Source organism: Salmo salar, chromosome 09, assembly GCF_965601325.2.
Source record: "Salmo salar chromosome 09, fSalSal1, whole genome shotgun sequence".
Taxonomy (NCBI): domain Eukaryota; kingdom Metazoa; phylum Chordata; class Actinopteri; order Salmoniformes; family Salmonidae; genus Salmo; species Salmo salar.
In genome coordinates this window covers 156,528,416-156,545,147 of record NC_138299.1, presented here as the reverse complement: position 1 = coordinate 156,545,147, position 16,732 = coordinate 156,528,416, and the positions used below count along the sequence as shown (strand labels likewise).

The window sequence follows — 16,732 nt, the reverse complement described above, 5'->3', positions numbered from 1 at the left end:
GCAAAAGTAATGTGTTAAGTACACTTTAAGTATTCATGTATTGCTCAGTTGAATAAACTCTAGTTAAACAATCACCTCTATACAACGCAAATTGTTGAAAAAAATTATTCAAATTGAATTACAGTGCCAGATTACAATGATGTTAATAGTAAATGTCTCTCTGAACAAGTTGCTTTTGCTTCTATGAAAATGTGCACCATAATTTTTCTTATGCCATGCTCTCAGTCTAATCCTTCACTTTTTTTTATCTCATCCTAGATTTGGGGTTTAGTCCAGTTGGTGAGCCACTTCGGCTGGCGCTGGGTTGGCATCCTGGGCACCTCGGACGACTACAGTCGCTATGGCATCCAGGCCTTTACCAAGCAGCTGAAGGACCAGGGAGGCTGCCTGGCGTTCCACCTCACCATCCCCAATTCGCCCTCCCCAGCTGGGCTACGTGCCATGGCGGACACCCTGCAGAGCTCCAAGGCTCGCGTGGTGGTAGCCTTCGCTACAGAGGGCCAGCTGCTGGAGTTTCTCTCTGAGGTGAGTTCTCCTCTATAAAATATTCTGTCAAGTATTTACTTCATTTTGATTTATTTATCTTCCTTTCTTCAGGTTTTATTGTGCTAAATAAAACTATGTAGAAACTCTCTGAGAACGTGGATAAGCAACATACAATACCAACTGTTTAATTCCTCATCCTCAGCTGGCAGTGAGGAACGTTACAGGGTTCCAGTGGGTGGCCAGTGAGGCCTGGGTTACGGCCAGCCTGCTCACCTCCCCTCAGTTCCACCCACTGCTACAGGGCACCCTGGGCTTCTCCTTCCCAGGAGTCAGTATCCCTGGCCTGGGGGACTTCCTGCTGAAGGTCAGGCCCTCGCCCACACCGGGGTCTGAGTTCATCAATATGTTCTGGGAGGAACTGTTTGGCTGCAAGTTGGATTTTGGGGCGGACAGCGGCTCAAAGTGTCCTAGACTGACTGCTATGTGTACCGGTTCAGAAGATCTGAGTGTGACATTGAGTCAGGATCTCCTATGATGTGTGAGTGTGTGTGTGTGTGTGTGTGTGTGTGTGTGTGTGTGTGTGTGTGTGTGTGTGTGTGTGTGTGTGTGTGTGTGTGTGTGTGTGTGTGTGTGTGTGTACGGGTGTGTAAGTTAGTGTGATTATTTATGAATGTATTTCCAGTAATATTTAACAATCCTTATATGTTACTTGTTTTTACAACATGATCTCCTCCCCTTTCTCTTTGCTTATTTGAGCTCTTCTTGCCATAATATGTACTTGGTCTCTTACCAAACAGGCTATCTTCTGTATACCACCACTACCTTGTCACAACACAAACTATTGGCTCAAACACATTAAGAAGGAAAGAAATTCCACAAATTATATTTTAACAAGCCACACCTGTTAATTGAAATGCATTCCAGGTGACTACCTCATGAAGCTGGTTGAAAGAATACCAAGTGTGCAAAGCTGTCATCAAGGCAGAATAATCTAAAACCCAAAATATGATTTATTTAACACTTTTTTGGTTACAACATGAATCCAAATGTTATTTAATAGATTTGATGTGTTCACTATTATTATACAATGTAGTAAATAATAGAAATAAAGAAAACCCCTTGAATGAGTAGCTGTGTTCTAACGTTTGACAGGTGCTACAAGTAAAGACAACTTAGTGTTAAGTGTTACTCATAACCACAGCTCATAATGGTTGCTGCCCACTACAGTACCTGTTCTCCAGAGTGGTGCAGCGGTCTAAGGCCCTGCATATCAGTGCTAGAGGTGTCACTACAGACCCTGGCTCGATTCCGGGCTGCATCACAACCGGCCGTGATTGGGAGGCCTGTAGGGCGACGCACAATTTGCCCAGCGTCGTCCGTGTTAGGGTTCTGCTGGGGTGGTCTGTGATTGTAAATAAGAAATTGGTCTTAAATGACTTGTTAAATAAATAGAAATTGAAGTACTCTACATGGCACTAGAAACTATTTGGCTTCTTGAACAGTGTGTGTCTTAATTAACTGCTCTAGTAGGTGATGTAAGCATAAGAAGACTGACCATCACTGGTGAAGTGTTTGCAAAAATGTGGTTGGTTTATTTGTGATCTGTAATTAATAAAATGCAATGAATATAAAAAACAAGGTATCTAACAAATGTGGATTGACAGGCCAAGCAATCATTGACAAGACACCAATATATCTGAAAATGTTTATTATATTATACTATTATAATACATACTATGATGAATTACAATAGCAATTGAACACATGCACTTCAATGTTATATAAATTCATAAAGGAATAAAGCTTTTCTCCAACAACATGGAAGTGGTTCCACTCTGTAGGCTACTGCTAATCACATCATTTAGCAGGTCATATTAGATTTTAACACTCTAGATTTGAAAACCTCTCAAAACATTGGAATATCTAAAGTGACCCTGTTACATGTTACTAGTTACAATGTTACCAATGATTACCTGCTAAATTGTTGGTCATCTCTGTCAGAGTAGTCCTACTGAACTGTATAATAAACCTTATAACTGAACGTGACAATGTTTTCCCCCTCAATCATTTCTTAATAACGTATATCATTGGATGTCTTCTCCATAAGGTGTTTCTTGGTGTTCTTCTCCGGCCTGAACAGAATAATAAAGCATTTAGGAACAAATAATAGAAAGAACAACCCAAAGCTAGAGGTGATGATGGCAAAGATCTCCACAGCTACTGTGAACTTCCCAGGAGAGCTGACATAAGCTGGGATAAAGGTGATCCAGACAGCACAGAATATGAGCATGCTGAAGGTGATGAATTTGGCCTCATTGAAGTTATCAGGCAGCTTCCGAGCCAGAAAAGCCAGCACAAAGCACAAGAGAGACAGGAGTCCTATATAGCCCAACACAGCCCAGAATGCCCCTACAGAGCCTAAGTCACACTCGAGAAGGACCTTTTCCTTGTAGGTAGTGAGGTTTTTAATGGGGAAGGGAGGAGACAGGACCAACCACAGAGTGCATATCAAAGCCTGGACAAATGTGAAGGACACTACAGTCAATCTCTGCTGTGGAGGACCAAACCATTTCATGACATTACTGGCTGGAATCGTAGCCTTGAAGGCCATCAACACCACTAGTGTTTTCCCCAGAACACAAGAGATGCAGAGGACGAAGGTGATCCCAAACGCTGTGTGGCGCAGCATACAGGACCACTCAGAGGGCCGGCCAATGAAAGTAAGAGAACACAGAAAACACAGAGTCAAGGAGAAGAGCAGCAGGAAGCTCAGCTCAGAGTTGTTTGCCCTGACGATGGGCGAAGTTCGGTGGCGGTAGAAGACGGTTGCCGTGGCGATGGCCAGACAAGCCCCGCCCACAGAGCAGGCGGTCAGGATGATTCCGAGGACCTCGTGGAAGGACAGGAACTCCACAGGCTTAAGGATACAGCGGTCTCTCTCAGCGTTGGGCCAGTACTCCTCGGGACAGATCAGACAGTCTGAAGAATCTGACCAGGACAAAACAACAGACATCAAATGTTAATAATAATAGATTCAGGTTTTATTTATTTACAAATACATGTCCCACAATGCTGCACTTCGTCAGTTTACAATAAAGAATGTTGAATTAATGTGCAGCTTACATGAGATAATAAGAATAGGAACATGATTGACAGACACTACCTTTGTAGTGCTGGTAATATGAATATACCACTACTTAGTTAACCGTGATAGAAATTACTACATATTTTATGCCAACTATTCCTATTGTCCTACCTGTGTTATTACTGATCTCTCCCTCTGCACATTGGATACAGTCATAACAGCATACAGGCTTTCCTTTCTGTACAGCCTTACGAGTGCCTGGGGGACAGCTCTCACTGCACACTGACACAGGTACTTGTGTACTGTTCTTTACCCAGGTGATTTCCCTCTCCATGTCAAACCTCTGGTCAGGAGGCAGGGACGCATCATAGCGCCCCACTGTCACAAACTCCATCTTACCACTCTCCCCTATCTGCCAGTTGACCAGCTCATATGTGGGCACTGGGTCCCCGTTTGCATCGAAAGACACCTGGTACCCATTACGAGAGAAATTCACCCTCCTCAATCTCTCCAGGACCTGGGGTTTGGAAGGGCAAGGGAGCGAGAGAGGGGACGAGAGAGAAGGAGAGCGGGGAAGAGAGATGGAGATAAGGGAAGAGAGATGGAGAGATAGATGGAGAGAGGGGAAGAGAGACAGAGATCAGGGAAGAGAGAGATGGAGTGAGTAGAAGAGAGATGGAGAGAGAGAAACTGAACTTTCATTTACGTCGTATATTTCTCAAAGGTTTTGCTTCAAAACCAGCCGTAATATCCTTCATACATGTAGTCTAAATAAACATATCTATCAGGACATTATACTACAGACTTGTCATTCACCTGTGTTGGCTTCACATGGAGGTTTTTGTCACAGTTCACAGTGGAGTTTTCTCTCTCTTCACAAACAATGCTGTGGATGGCGTGTGCTATGGCGTAAACAGCTTTATACACCATGTTAGTGACACGCAGCTGAGATGTATCTGTGTAGGGGGTCTGTAGCTGCTGTATATCCTCACTGCCATCACACACCTTCTCCTCAACCCCAACACCTGTAGAGGTCCAGACAGACAGACAGACAGACAGACAGACAGACAGACAGACAGACAGACAGACAGACAGACAGACAGACAGACAGACAGACAGACAGACAGACAGACAGACAGACAGACAGACAGACAGACAGACAGACAGACAGACAGACAGACAGACAGACAGACAGACAGACAGACAGACAGATAGATAGATAGATAGATAGATAGATAGATAGATAGATAGATAGATAGATAGATAGATAGATAGATAGATAGATAGATAGATAGATAGATAGATAGATAGATAGATAGATAGATAGATAGATAGATAGATAGATAGATAGATAGATAGATAGATAGATAGATAGATAGATAGATAGATAGATAGATAGATAGATAGATAGATAGATACCTTTCCCCAGCCTACAGCCAAAGGCTCCCTCCCAGAACTCAGTGAGCAGGGGAGAGTTGGACACCTTCTGTGGGGAGAGGTCCAGGAGGAAGTCCCTGAGGCCGGGGATGACAGAGCGTTGGATGCCAAATCCGATGGCCCCGGCACACAGGCCGAAGCGCAGCATATCTGGGTCAGTGACCCAGGTCTCGCTCCCGATCCACTGGCGGGGCGGAGAGGGCAGGCGGTCCAACTCCATCAGCAGGATCCTCATGTCCCCAGTGGCTGCAAATGCAACCACCACCCGGGCTGTGGAGCTGGGGAACATGATTATATCATATGCTTAATATGCTGGTCATGAATGTCTCAGTGAAGTGAACATAAACAATAGTATTAATAAACACTTTTGACATGCTTAATATATGCAAAACATGTTAGTCTCACAGATCAGCTTTGGGAAAAGAGAGAAATTAATAACAATAATATTTTTTATAAATATAGTCTTGCATTTGTATGAATGAAAAGTTCACAAGTAATCATGGATCACCTGCGGATCACGTCGGCCACCCGTTGCACTCTGCTGAGTGGGTTGGTACGGTAGAAGGCTTCAGAATACTCCACACAGATGCCTTCCTCTTGTGCTGCCTGTAGGAAAGCCGCCATCCCGTTATTACCGTAGTCAGAGTCAGAACGGACCGCCCCAATCCAGGTCCAGCCGAAGTGCCTGATGAGGCGGGCCAGAGCGGCAGCCTGGAACTTATCACTGGGGATGGTTCTGAAGAAGGTTGGATACTGTTTCTTATCACTCAGACAAGCACAGCTGGCATAGTGGCTCACCTGGGTAAAAACAGACAGTCGAACACATTAAAAAGAACATCATGTCGGCCTAACAACTCTAATGTATTGGCTACTTCCTATTCTGCTTTCTTTCTTCAGCTATGTATTATGATGTTAGGGAGACATTAATAATAAGCTGATTTATTGTTTTTCATTTTACAAGAATGAAAAGGATACATATTTCTACACAAGACATTGGTCATTCTATTAATATTTAAAATAGTTTTATAAGACATACTGGTGCTGTGAAATACATGAGTAAAAGGTGTGAAACTAATCCCTGGTCTCCCATAACAACCTAGCCGATGAAAGATAGTCCTCAGATCATGTTGAAATGCATCCAGACATTTTCCAGACTCATATTCCTCAGTCTATGTTAAAATGCCTATAGAAGTTCTCCAGACTTTCTCCACATAATTTCACACGTAAATATTTATTCCTAAAAGAGAGGAGAATGCAGTTGGAATACAGGAAGTTAAAAGAAAATGTATTTCCTGAAAGAGAGGAGAATATATGATTTATTTCTACAGGAGTTTACCTGAGGAATGCCGAAAGGGCCGATGATGCGCAACATGCTGATGGTAGGCGTGGAGCCAGACTCCCCCACGATTGCTGTCACTGTAGCCAACCCCGAGCACTGTTCTCCGGTATCAGACATGGGATCCAGGCCGTTAGCCAGTTGGAAGGCCAATTTCACAGCCATGGGGACCGAGGAGCAGGAGTCGTGCACTTGATAACCGAGTGTGACACCCGGTAGAAGGTCTGAACTGTTGTTTATCTCCTCAACTGCGAAGACCATGGCGCGTGAGAAGCGCAACTCACGGGAATCCAAACTGTAAATAGAAGATAGGTGAATGATCACCTCTTGACTAAATGGTAAACTAGCCTATAGAATATCTGGTTATACAAGGGCAAACATCTTAATATCTAGTCTTATTTTACACACTGTCTACATGCCTACACTTTTGTTATCGGTAATTGAGGACATTGTAGGATAGCCTGCATTTGAAAATGTGACCCTTTGTAACAGTAGGCTTTACCTACTCTCTCAGATACAAACACACTTTTTATCTGTCTTAAAAACACTGTTAATCTGTCTTTAAAACACTGGTTATCTGTCTTTAAAACATTGTTTACCTGTCTTTAAACACACTGTTTCGCTGTCTTTAAAACACTGTTTATCTGTCTTTAAACACACTTTTTATCTGTCTTTAAAACACTTAATATGTATTTAAAACATTGTATATCAGTCTGTAAACACACTGTTTATCTGTCTTTAAAACACTTTTTATTTGTCTTTAAAACACTGTTAATCTATCTTTAAAACATTATTTATCTGTTTGTAAACACACTGTTTATCTGTCTTTAAAACACTGTTCCTCTGTCTTTAAAACACAATTTATCTGCCTCCCCACACAGTCACAGTCCTGTCCCCTGTTCCCTCTTGAGCTCACTGACCTCCCTGTGCACTGCAGGGGCTCAGGCAGGCTGGTGTAGCTGTGATCCACAGTGTGCATGTAGTAGTGCATGGAGAAAACACCCCCGATGACAAAGTCCCCGTCCTGGGAGAACGCCGGAGGACGAGGGGTGCCTTGGAGCCTGCATCTGACAGACTCCAGCCCAGAGGCAGAGGCAGACGAGAGCAAGGCAAGCCCACCAGCCACCACAGCTAGATGTAGTAGAACCAGACTACCAGCCAGACTTGGATCCAGAGCAGGAGCCGGAGAGAGCCTCATTCCCCTGATGTGTAGAAGGTATGGGGTAATACAGCGCCACACAGACCCACATAGGTCAGGTTACCTCTCTACTCTGGTTTAAATACCCACCGTACCTCTGTGGGGATTCCTCTGGGGGCCACACTGTGGGTATGGCCATGCCAAGGAGGGAGGGACCAGAGGCTCACCCAGTCTGGTCCTGCTTCTTTCAGCTATAGAGGGAAAATGCAGCAGCAACAGAACTACGTTGACTGAATTGGTTTAGATAGACATAAACATACAGTAAACACACAATAACCTTCTGGGTCTCTTATATTTCCTCTACAGTCTTGTCCTCTTGGCACGCTGGCTGTAAAGGAAGCTTGTTCTCAAGTGTCTGTCCTTTAATATCTGAGAGACATAAGAAAGATCAGAACGTATTATTACATTGTTTTTATTTTAACATGTGCTTAACCCCTTGTCCCCATACTATACAGTCGTGCCCAAAAGTTTAGAGAATATTCTCCAGAATGTTATGAAGAGTGATCACATGAATTGCAATTAATTGCAAAGTCCCTCTTTGCCATGCAAATGAACTGAATCCCCCAAAACATTTCACTGCATTTCAGCCCTGCCACAAAAGGACCAGATGACATCATGTCAGTGATTCTCTCGTTAACACAGGTGTGAGTGTTGACGAGGACAAGGCTGGAGGACGGTGGTGCTTGGAATCATTGTTCTTTCTCTGTTAACGATGGTTACCTGCAGGGAAACACATGCTGTCATCATTGCTTTGCACAAAAAGGGCTTCACAGACCAGGATATTGCTGCCAGTAAGAGCGCACCTAAACCAACCATTTATCGGATCATCAAGAACTTCAAGGAGAGCGGTTCAATTGTTGTGAAGAAGGCTTCAGGGTGCCCAAGAAAGTCCAGCAAGCGCCAGGACCATCTCCTAAAGTTGATTCAGCTGCGGGATTGGGGCACCACCAGTACAGAGCTTGGTCAGGAATGGCAGCAGGCAGGTGTGAGTGCATCTACATACGCACAGTGAGGCGAGGACTTTTGGAGGATGGACTGGTGTCAAGAAGGGCAGCAAAGAAGCCACTTCTCTCCAGGAAAAACATCAGGGACAGACTGATAGTCGGCAAAAGGTACAGGGATTGGACTGCTGAGGACTGGGATAAAGTATTTTTCTCTGATGAATCCCCTTTCCGATTGTTTGGTGCATCCGGAAAAAAACTTGTCCGGAGAAGACAAGGTGAGCGCTACCATCAGTCATGTGTCATGCCATCAGTAAAGCATCCTGAGACCCTTCATGTGTGGGATTGCTTCTCAGCCAAGGGAGTGGGCATGATGGAGCACCTTGCCATTAGGCAAAAGTGATAACTAAGTGGCTCAGGGAACAAAACATCGATATTTTGGGTCCATGGCCAGGAAACTCCCCAGACCTTAATTAATCCCATTGAAAACTTGTGGTCAATCCTCAAGAGGCGGGTTTTCAAACAAAAACCCACAAATTCTGACAAACTCCAAGCACTGATTATGCAAGAATGGGCTGCCAACAGTCAGGATGTGGCCCAAAAGTTAATTGACAGCATGCCAGGGCAGATTAAAGAGGTCTTGAAAAAGAAGTGTCACCGCTACAAATTTTGACTCTTTGCATCAACTTTATGTAATTGTCAATAAAAGCCTTTGACACTTATGAAATGCTTGTAATTATACTTCAGTATTCCATAGTAACATCTGACAAAAATATCTAAAGACACTGAAGCAGCAAACTTTGTGGAAATTAATATTTGTGTCATTCTCAAAACTTTTGGCCACGACTGTACATACTTCCATCATTTTTTATAACTGGTACCGGGGACATTCAGACGAGTATTGTAATGCCAGTGGGCTTCCTCGAGCAAAACAACCGACTAGTCTCACATTTGTTAGTGTGTAGCCCAAACGGTTTGGACGCTACAAAACAGGAGTTGGCAGATCGGCTGTACTGAATTCAGACGAGTCCCAAGAGCGTGTGGAGGTCATAGAGCAAATCAGAGAATACCATCGTGTTCGTGAGAGTCTCATCTTTCAATAGAGTTCGTAGGCAAACCGTTTGGATGGTACAGACGATTTTGTGAGAAGACGAATTTTCGGGATGTCTCATGGTCTGACAAACATCGCTCTAGCTCTTTCACCTTTCACCACAAATGCGGAAGTGTGAGATCTGCGGATTTGGTGGATGGAGACGCATCCAACGCAAAAAAATATCGCTATCTTAAACTAACAGATTTTTATGGAGATTTTTTTACTATGCTATTTGAATTTCTGTGGGTCTGCGGAAATCGACTCTAGGGGATTTTAAAGCCATTAATAGAATGTTAATGCTCAGTGGTGCTCAAATTAAGCAGTTTGTTACCATATATAGTCAGTCAACATAATTGCTGTGGTATTGCAATTTATTTATCTGGATGATTATGTGAGTTTCATTTGTTCATGATTATTCTGTGCTCTAATTTGGATATTTCTATTGAGGGTTTCATATTTTTGTTTCCCAAGTGTACCAATTACAGTAATTAGAGTCGCAACAATAACTCCAGATTAATAAATATACATTTTCTTTTTTCATCTTCCATGCAGAAAGATTCTACTCAACGGTTGTTGAGGTGGAAGATACAATTGTTAAACAAAGTTTCCAACATAATACTTACACTGACTTTACAAAACATTTGGAACACCTTCGAAATATTGAATTGCTGTAAGTGTGATGGTGATGCAATCACCATCACACTGCACACTGCCCTATCCCATCTGGACTAGAGGAATACCTATGTAAGAATGCTGTTCATTGACTACAGCTCAGCATTTAACACCATAGTACCTTCCAAACTCGTCACTAAGCTCAAGACCCTGGGTCTCGACCCCGTCCTGTGCAACTGCGTTCTGGACATTCTGACGGGCCGCCCCCAGGTGGTGAAGGTAGGAAACAACATCTCCACCCGGCTGATCCTCAACACTGGGGCCCCACAAGAGTGCATTCTCAGCCCTCTTCTGTACTCCCTGTTCACCCATGACTGCATGGCCATGCACGCTTCCAACTCAATCATCAAGATTGCAGACGACACTACAGTGGTATGCCTAGTTACCAGCAACGACGAGACAGCCTACAGGGAAGAGGTGAGGGCCCTCGGAGTGTGGTGTCAGGAAAATAACCTCTTAATCAACGTCAACAAAACAAAGGAGATGATCGTGGACTTCAGGAAACAGCAGAGGGAGCACCCCCCATCCACATTGACGGGACAGTAGTGGAGATGGCGGAAAATGTTATGTTCCTAGGCGTACACATCACGGACAAACTGAAATGGTCCACCCACAGAGACAGCGTGGTGAAGAAGGCGCAACAGTGCCTCTTCAACCTCAGGAGGCTGAAGAAATTTGGCTTGTCATCTAAAACACTTCACAAACTTTTACAGATGCACAATCGAGAGCATCCTGTCAGGCTGTATCACCGCCTGGTACGGCAATTGCACCACCCTCAACCGCAAGGCTCTCCAGAGGGTAGTGCGGTCTGCACAACGCATCATTGGGGGCAAACTACCTGCCCTCCACGAAACTTACAGCACCCGATGTCACAGGAAGGCCAAAAAGATCATCAACGACAACAACCACCCGAGCCACTGCCTGTTCACACTGCTATCGTCCAGAAGGCGAGGTCAGTACAGATGCATCAAAGCTGGGACCGAGAGGCTGAAAACAGCTTCTATCTCAAGGCCATCAGACTGTTAAACAGCCATCACTAACTTAGAGAGGCTGCTGCCAACAAACAGACTCAGATCTCTGGCCACTTAAATAAACTGACTTAATAAAGGTATCACTAGTCACTTTAAATACCGCCACTTTAATAATGTTTATATATCCTACATTACTCATCTCATATGTATATACTGTATTCTATACCATCTACTGCATCTTGCCTGTGCCGCAGGGCCATCGCTCATCGAAATATTTATATGTACATATTCTTATTCATCCCTTTACATTTGTGTGTATAAGGTAGTTGTTGTGAAAATGTTAGATTACTAGTTAGATTTTACTGCATAGTCGGAATTAGAAGCACAAGCATTTCGCTACACTTGCATTTACATCTGCAAACCATGTGTATGTGACCAATACAATTTGATTTGATTTGATTTGATTTGACATACACAATCCATGTCCCAATTTTCTCAAGGCTTAAAACTCCTCCCCTTCATCTACACTGATTGAACTGGATTTAACAAGTGACATAATTAACGGATCATATCTTTCACCCTGATTCACCTGGTCAATCTATCATGGAAAAAACATGCATTCTTAATGTGTTTTATACTCAGTGTATATTTTAGCCTATATGGGATATACTATACATGTTTTGTAACACAAAAGCATACAGTGCCTTCAGAAAGTATTCATACTACTTATTCCACATTGAGTTTTTTGTTACAACCTGAATTAAAACATGTTTTTTCTCACCCATCTACACACAAATCCCAACAATGAAAAAGTAAAAACATGTTTTTAGACATTTTAGCAAATTTATTGAAATTGAAATACAGACATCACCCCTGAGTGAATACTTTCTGAAGGTACTGTATACACTTTTTTGTTACATAAAATGTATAGTACATCTCAAATTATGTACAATATACACTGTGTATACAAAACATTAAGAATCACCTTTGGCAGCGATTACAGCTGTGAGTCTTTCTGGGTAAGTCTCTAAAAGCTTTACACAACTGGATTGTATAATATTTTCCCAGAAACATTTTTTTTAAATCTTCATGCTCTGTCAAGTCGGTTGTTGATTATTGCTAGACAGCCATTTTCAAGTCTTGGCATAGCATTTTAAAAGCTATGGCAAGGGATGGATAAAAAGTGTGACACCAATAAAGCCTACCCCTGCTGTAGGGGAAATACTGTGTTGAGCCAGAGTGCCAAGAGGACGAGACTGTAGGGAAAATAGTCATGAAATCTGTGTAGCCTACTAAGCTCAGCAAAAAAGAAACGTCCCTTTTTCAGGACCCTGTATTTCAAAGATAATTGGTAAAATTCCAAATAACTTCACAGATCTTCATTGTAAAGGGTTTAAACACTGTTTCCCATGCTAGTTCAATGAACCATAAATATTTAATGAACATGCTCCTGTGGAATGGTCGTTAAGACACGAACAGCTTGCAGATGGTAGGCAATTAATGTCACAGTTATGAAAACTTAGGACACTAAAGAGGCCTTTCTTCTGACTCTGAAAAACACCAAAAGAAAGATGCCCAGGGTCCCTGCTCATCTGCGTGAACGTGCCTTGGGCATGCTGCAAGGAGGCATGAGGACTGCAGATGTGGCCAGGGAAATAAATTGCAATATCCGTACTGTGAGCTGCCTAAGACAGAGCTACAGGGAGACAGGACGAACAGCTGATTGTCCTCACAGTGGCAGACCACGTGTAACAACACCTGCACAGGTCGGCACATCCGAACATCACACCTGCGGGACAGGTACAGGATGGCAGCAACAACTGCCCGAGTTACAACAGGAACGCACAATCCCTCCATCAGGGCTCAGACTGTCCGCAATAGGCTGATAGAGGCTTGACTGAGGGCTTGTAGGCCTGTTGTAAGGCTGGTCTTCACCAGACATCACCGGCAACAACATCGCCTATGGGCACAAACCCACCGTCGCTGGACCAGACACGACTGGCTAAAAGTGCTCTTCACAGACGAGTTGCGGTTTTGTCTCACCAGGGGTGATTGTTGGATTCGCGTTTATCGTCGAAGTAGTGAGTGTTGCACAGAGACCTGTACTCTGGAGCGGGATCAATTTCGAAGTGGAGGGTCTGTCATGGTCTGGGGCGGTGTGTCACAGCATCATCGGACTGAGTTTGTTGTCATTGCAGGCAATCTCAACGCTGTGCGTGGCCAGCGAAGAGCCCAGATTTCAATCCCTTTGACCACGTCTGGGACCTGTTGGATCGGAGGGTGAGGGCTAGGGCCAATCCCCCAAGAAATGTCCGGGAACTTGCAGGTGCCTTGGTGGAAGAGTGGGGTAACATCTCACAACAAGGATTGGCAAATCTGGTGCAGTCCATGAGGAGGAGATGCACTGTAGCACTTAATTTAGCTTATTTAGTGCTTTTTCCGGGTAGCCGGAAAGTAGAGCATTGCAGTAGTCCAACCTAGAAGTAACAAAAGCATGGTTTAATTTTTATGCATCATTTTTGGACAGAAAGTTTCTGATTTTTGCAATGTTACGTAGATGGAAAAAAGCTGTCCTTGAAACAGTCTTGATATGTTCTTCAAAAGAGAGATCAGGGTCCAGAGTAACGGCATGGTCCTTCACAGTTTTATTTGAGACGACTGTACAACCATCAAGATTAATTGTCAGATTCAACAGAAGATCTCTTTGTTTCTTGGGACCTAGAACAAGCATCCCTGTTTTGTCCGAGTTTAAAAGTAGAAAGTTTGCAGCCATCCACTTCCTTATGTCTGAAACACAGGCTTCTAGCGAGGGCAATTTTGGGGCTTCACCATGTTTCATTGAAATGTACAGCTGTGTGTCATCCGCATAGCAGTGAAATGTAACATTATGTTTTCAAATGACATCCCCAAGAGGTAAAATATATAGTGAAAACAATAGTGGTCCTAAAACGGAACCTTGAGGAACACCGAAATTTACAGTTGATTTGTCAGAGGACAAACCATTCACAGAGACAAACTGATATCTTTCCGATAGATAAGATCTAAACCAGGCCAGAACTTGTCCGTGTAGACCAATTTGGGTTTCCAATCTCTCCAAAAGTATGTGGTGATCGATGGTATCAAAGCAGCACTAAGATCTAGGAACAAGAGGACAGATGCAGAGCCTCGGTCTGACACCATTAAAAGGACATTTACCACATTCACAAGTGCAGTCTCAGTGCTGTGATGAGGTCTAAAACAAGACTGAAGTGTTTCGTATACATTGTTTGTCTTCAGGAAGGCAGTGAGTTGCTGCGCAACAGCTTTTTCTAAACATTTTGAGAGGAATGGAAGATTCGATATATGCCGATAGTTTTTTATATTTTCTGGGTAAAGGTTTGGCTTTTTCAAGAGAGGCTTTATTACTGCCACTTTTAGTGAGTTTGGTACACGTCCATTGGATAGAGAGCCGTTTATTATGTTCAACATAGGAGGGCCAAGCACAGGAAGCAGCTCTTTCAGTAGTTTAGTTGGAATAGGGTCCAGTATGCGGCTTGAAGGTTTAGAGGCCATGAATATTTTCATCATTGTGTCAAGAGATATAGTACTAAAACACTTTAGTGTCTCCCTTGATCCTAGGTCCTGGCAGAGTTGTGCAGACTCAGGACAGCGGAGCTTTGGAGGAATATGCAGATTTAAAGAGGAGTCCGTAATTTGCTTTCTAATGATCATGATCTTTTCCTCAAAGAAGTTCATTAATTTATTACTGCTGAAGTGAAAGCCATCATCTCTTGGGGAATGCTGCTTTTTAGTTAGCTTTGCGACAGTATCAAAAATTAATTTCGGATTGTTCTTATTTTCCTCAATTAAGTTGGAAAAATAGGATGATCGAGCAGCAGTGAGGGCTCATCGATACGGCACAGTAATGTATTTCCAAGCTAGTCGGAAGACTTCCAGTTTGGTGTGGCGCCATTTCCGTTCCAATTTTCTAGAAGCCTGCTTCAGAGCTTGTGTATTTTCTGTATACCAGGGAGCTAGTTTCTTATGACAAACGTTTTTAGTTTTTAAGGGTGCAACTGCATCTAGGGTATTGCACAAGGTTAAATTGGGTTCCTCAGTTAGGTGGTTAACTGATTTTTGTCCTCTGACCTCCTTGTGTAGGCAGAGGGAGTCTGGAAGGGCATCAAGGAATCTTTGGGTTGTCTGAGAATTTATAGCACGGCTTTTGATGCTCCTTGGTTGGGGTCTGAGCAGATTATTTGTTGCGATTGCAAACGTAATAAAATGGTGGTCCGATAGTCCAGGATTATGAGGAAAAATATTAAGATTCACAACATTTATTCCACGAGACAGAACTAGGTCCAGAGTATGCACTGAGTAGGTCCAGAGACATGTTGGACAAAACTGAGTCGATGATGGCTCCGAAAGCCTTTTGGACTGTGTCTGTGGACTTTTCCATGTGAATATTAAAGTCACCAAAAATTAGAATATTATCTGCTGTGACTTCAATGTCCGATAGGAATTCAGGGAACTCAGTGAGGAACGCTGTAAATGGCCCAGAAGGCCTGTAAACAGTAGCTATAAAAATTGATTGAGTAGGCTGCATAGATTTCATGACTAGACGCTCAAAAGACTAAAACGTCGTTGTTGTTTTTTTTGTAAATTGAAATTTGCTATCGTAAATGTTAGCAACACATCCGCCTTTGCGGGATGCACGGGGGATATGGTCACTAGTGTATCTAGGAGGTGAGGCCTCATTTAACACAGTAAAGTCATCAGGCTTAAGCCATGTTTCAGTCAGGCCAATCACATCAAGATTATGATCAGTGATTAGTTCATTGACTGTAACTGCCTTTGAAGTGAGGGATCTAACATTAAGTAGCCCTATTTTGAGCTGTGAGGTATCACGATCTCTTTCAATAATGGCAGGAATGGAGGAGGTCTTTATTCTAGTGAGATTGCTAAGGCGAACACTACCATGTTTAGTTTTGCCCAACCTAGGTCGAGGCACAGATACGGTCTCAATGGGGATAGCTGAGCTGACTATACTGACTGTGCTAGTGGTAGACTCCACTAAGCTGGCAGACTGGCTAACAGCCTGCTGCCTGGCCTGCACCCTATTTCTTTGTGGAGCTAGGGGAGTTAGAGCCCTGACTATGTTCGTAGATAAGATGCGAGCACCCCTCCAGCTAGGATGGGAGTCCGTCACTCCTCAACAGGCCAGGCTTGGTCCTGTTTGTGGGTGAGTCCCAGAAAGAAGGCCAATTATCTACAAATTCTATATTTTCAAATGACATAAAAACAGTTTTTAAACAGCGATTGAGTTGTGAGACTCTGCTGTAGAGCTCATCACTCCCCCTAACTGGGAGGGGGCCAGAGACAATTACTCGATGCCAACACATCTTTCTAACTGATTTACACGCTGAAGCTATGTTGCGCTTGGTGACCTCTGACTGTTTCATCCTAACATCGTTGGTGCCGACGTGGATAACAATATCTCTATACTCTCTAAACTCGCCAGTTTTAGCTTTAGC

General features: G+C 43.3%; 1 protein-coding gene across 1 annotated transcript; it reads right to left on the bottom strand.

Annotated features, from left to right (window-relative positions):
- Positions 1 to 2,295: 2,295 nt before the first annotated feature.
- Positions 2,296 to 7,681, bottom strand: LOC106592085 (extracellular calcium-sensing receptor). The gene is made up of 8 exons (XM_082955551.1): positions 7,638 to 7,681; positions 7,265 to 7,546; positions 6,345 to 6,639; positions 5,517 to 5,806; positions 4,991 to 5,286; positions 4,388 to 4,596; positions 3,743 to 4,088; positions 2,296 to 3,474 (listed from the first exon to the last, which is right to left on the bottom strand). Exons 1-8 carry the CDS (start codon positions 7,679 to 7,681, stop codon positions 2,558 to 2,560), a joined length of 2,679 nt encoding a protein of 892 aa, XP_082811677.1. The 3' UTR covers positions 2,296 to 2,557.
- Positions 7,682 to 16,732: the final 9,051 nt, after the last annotated feature.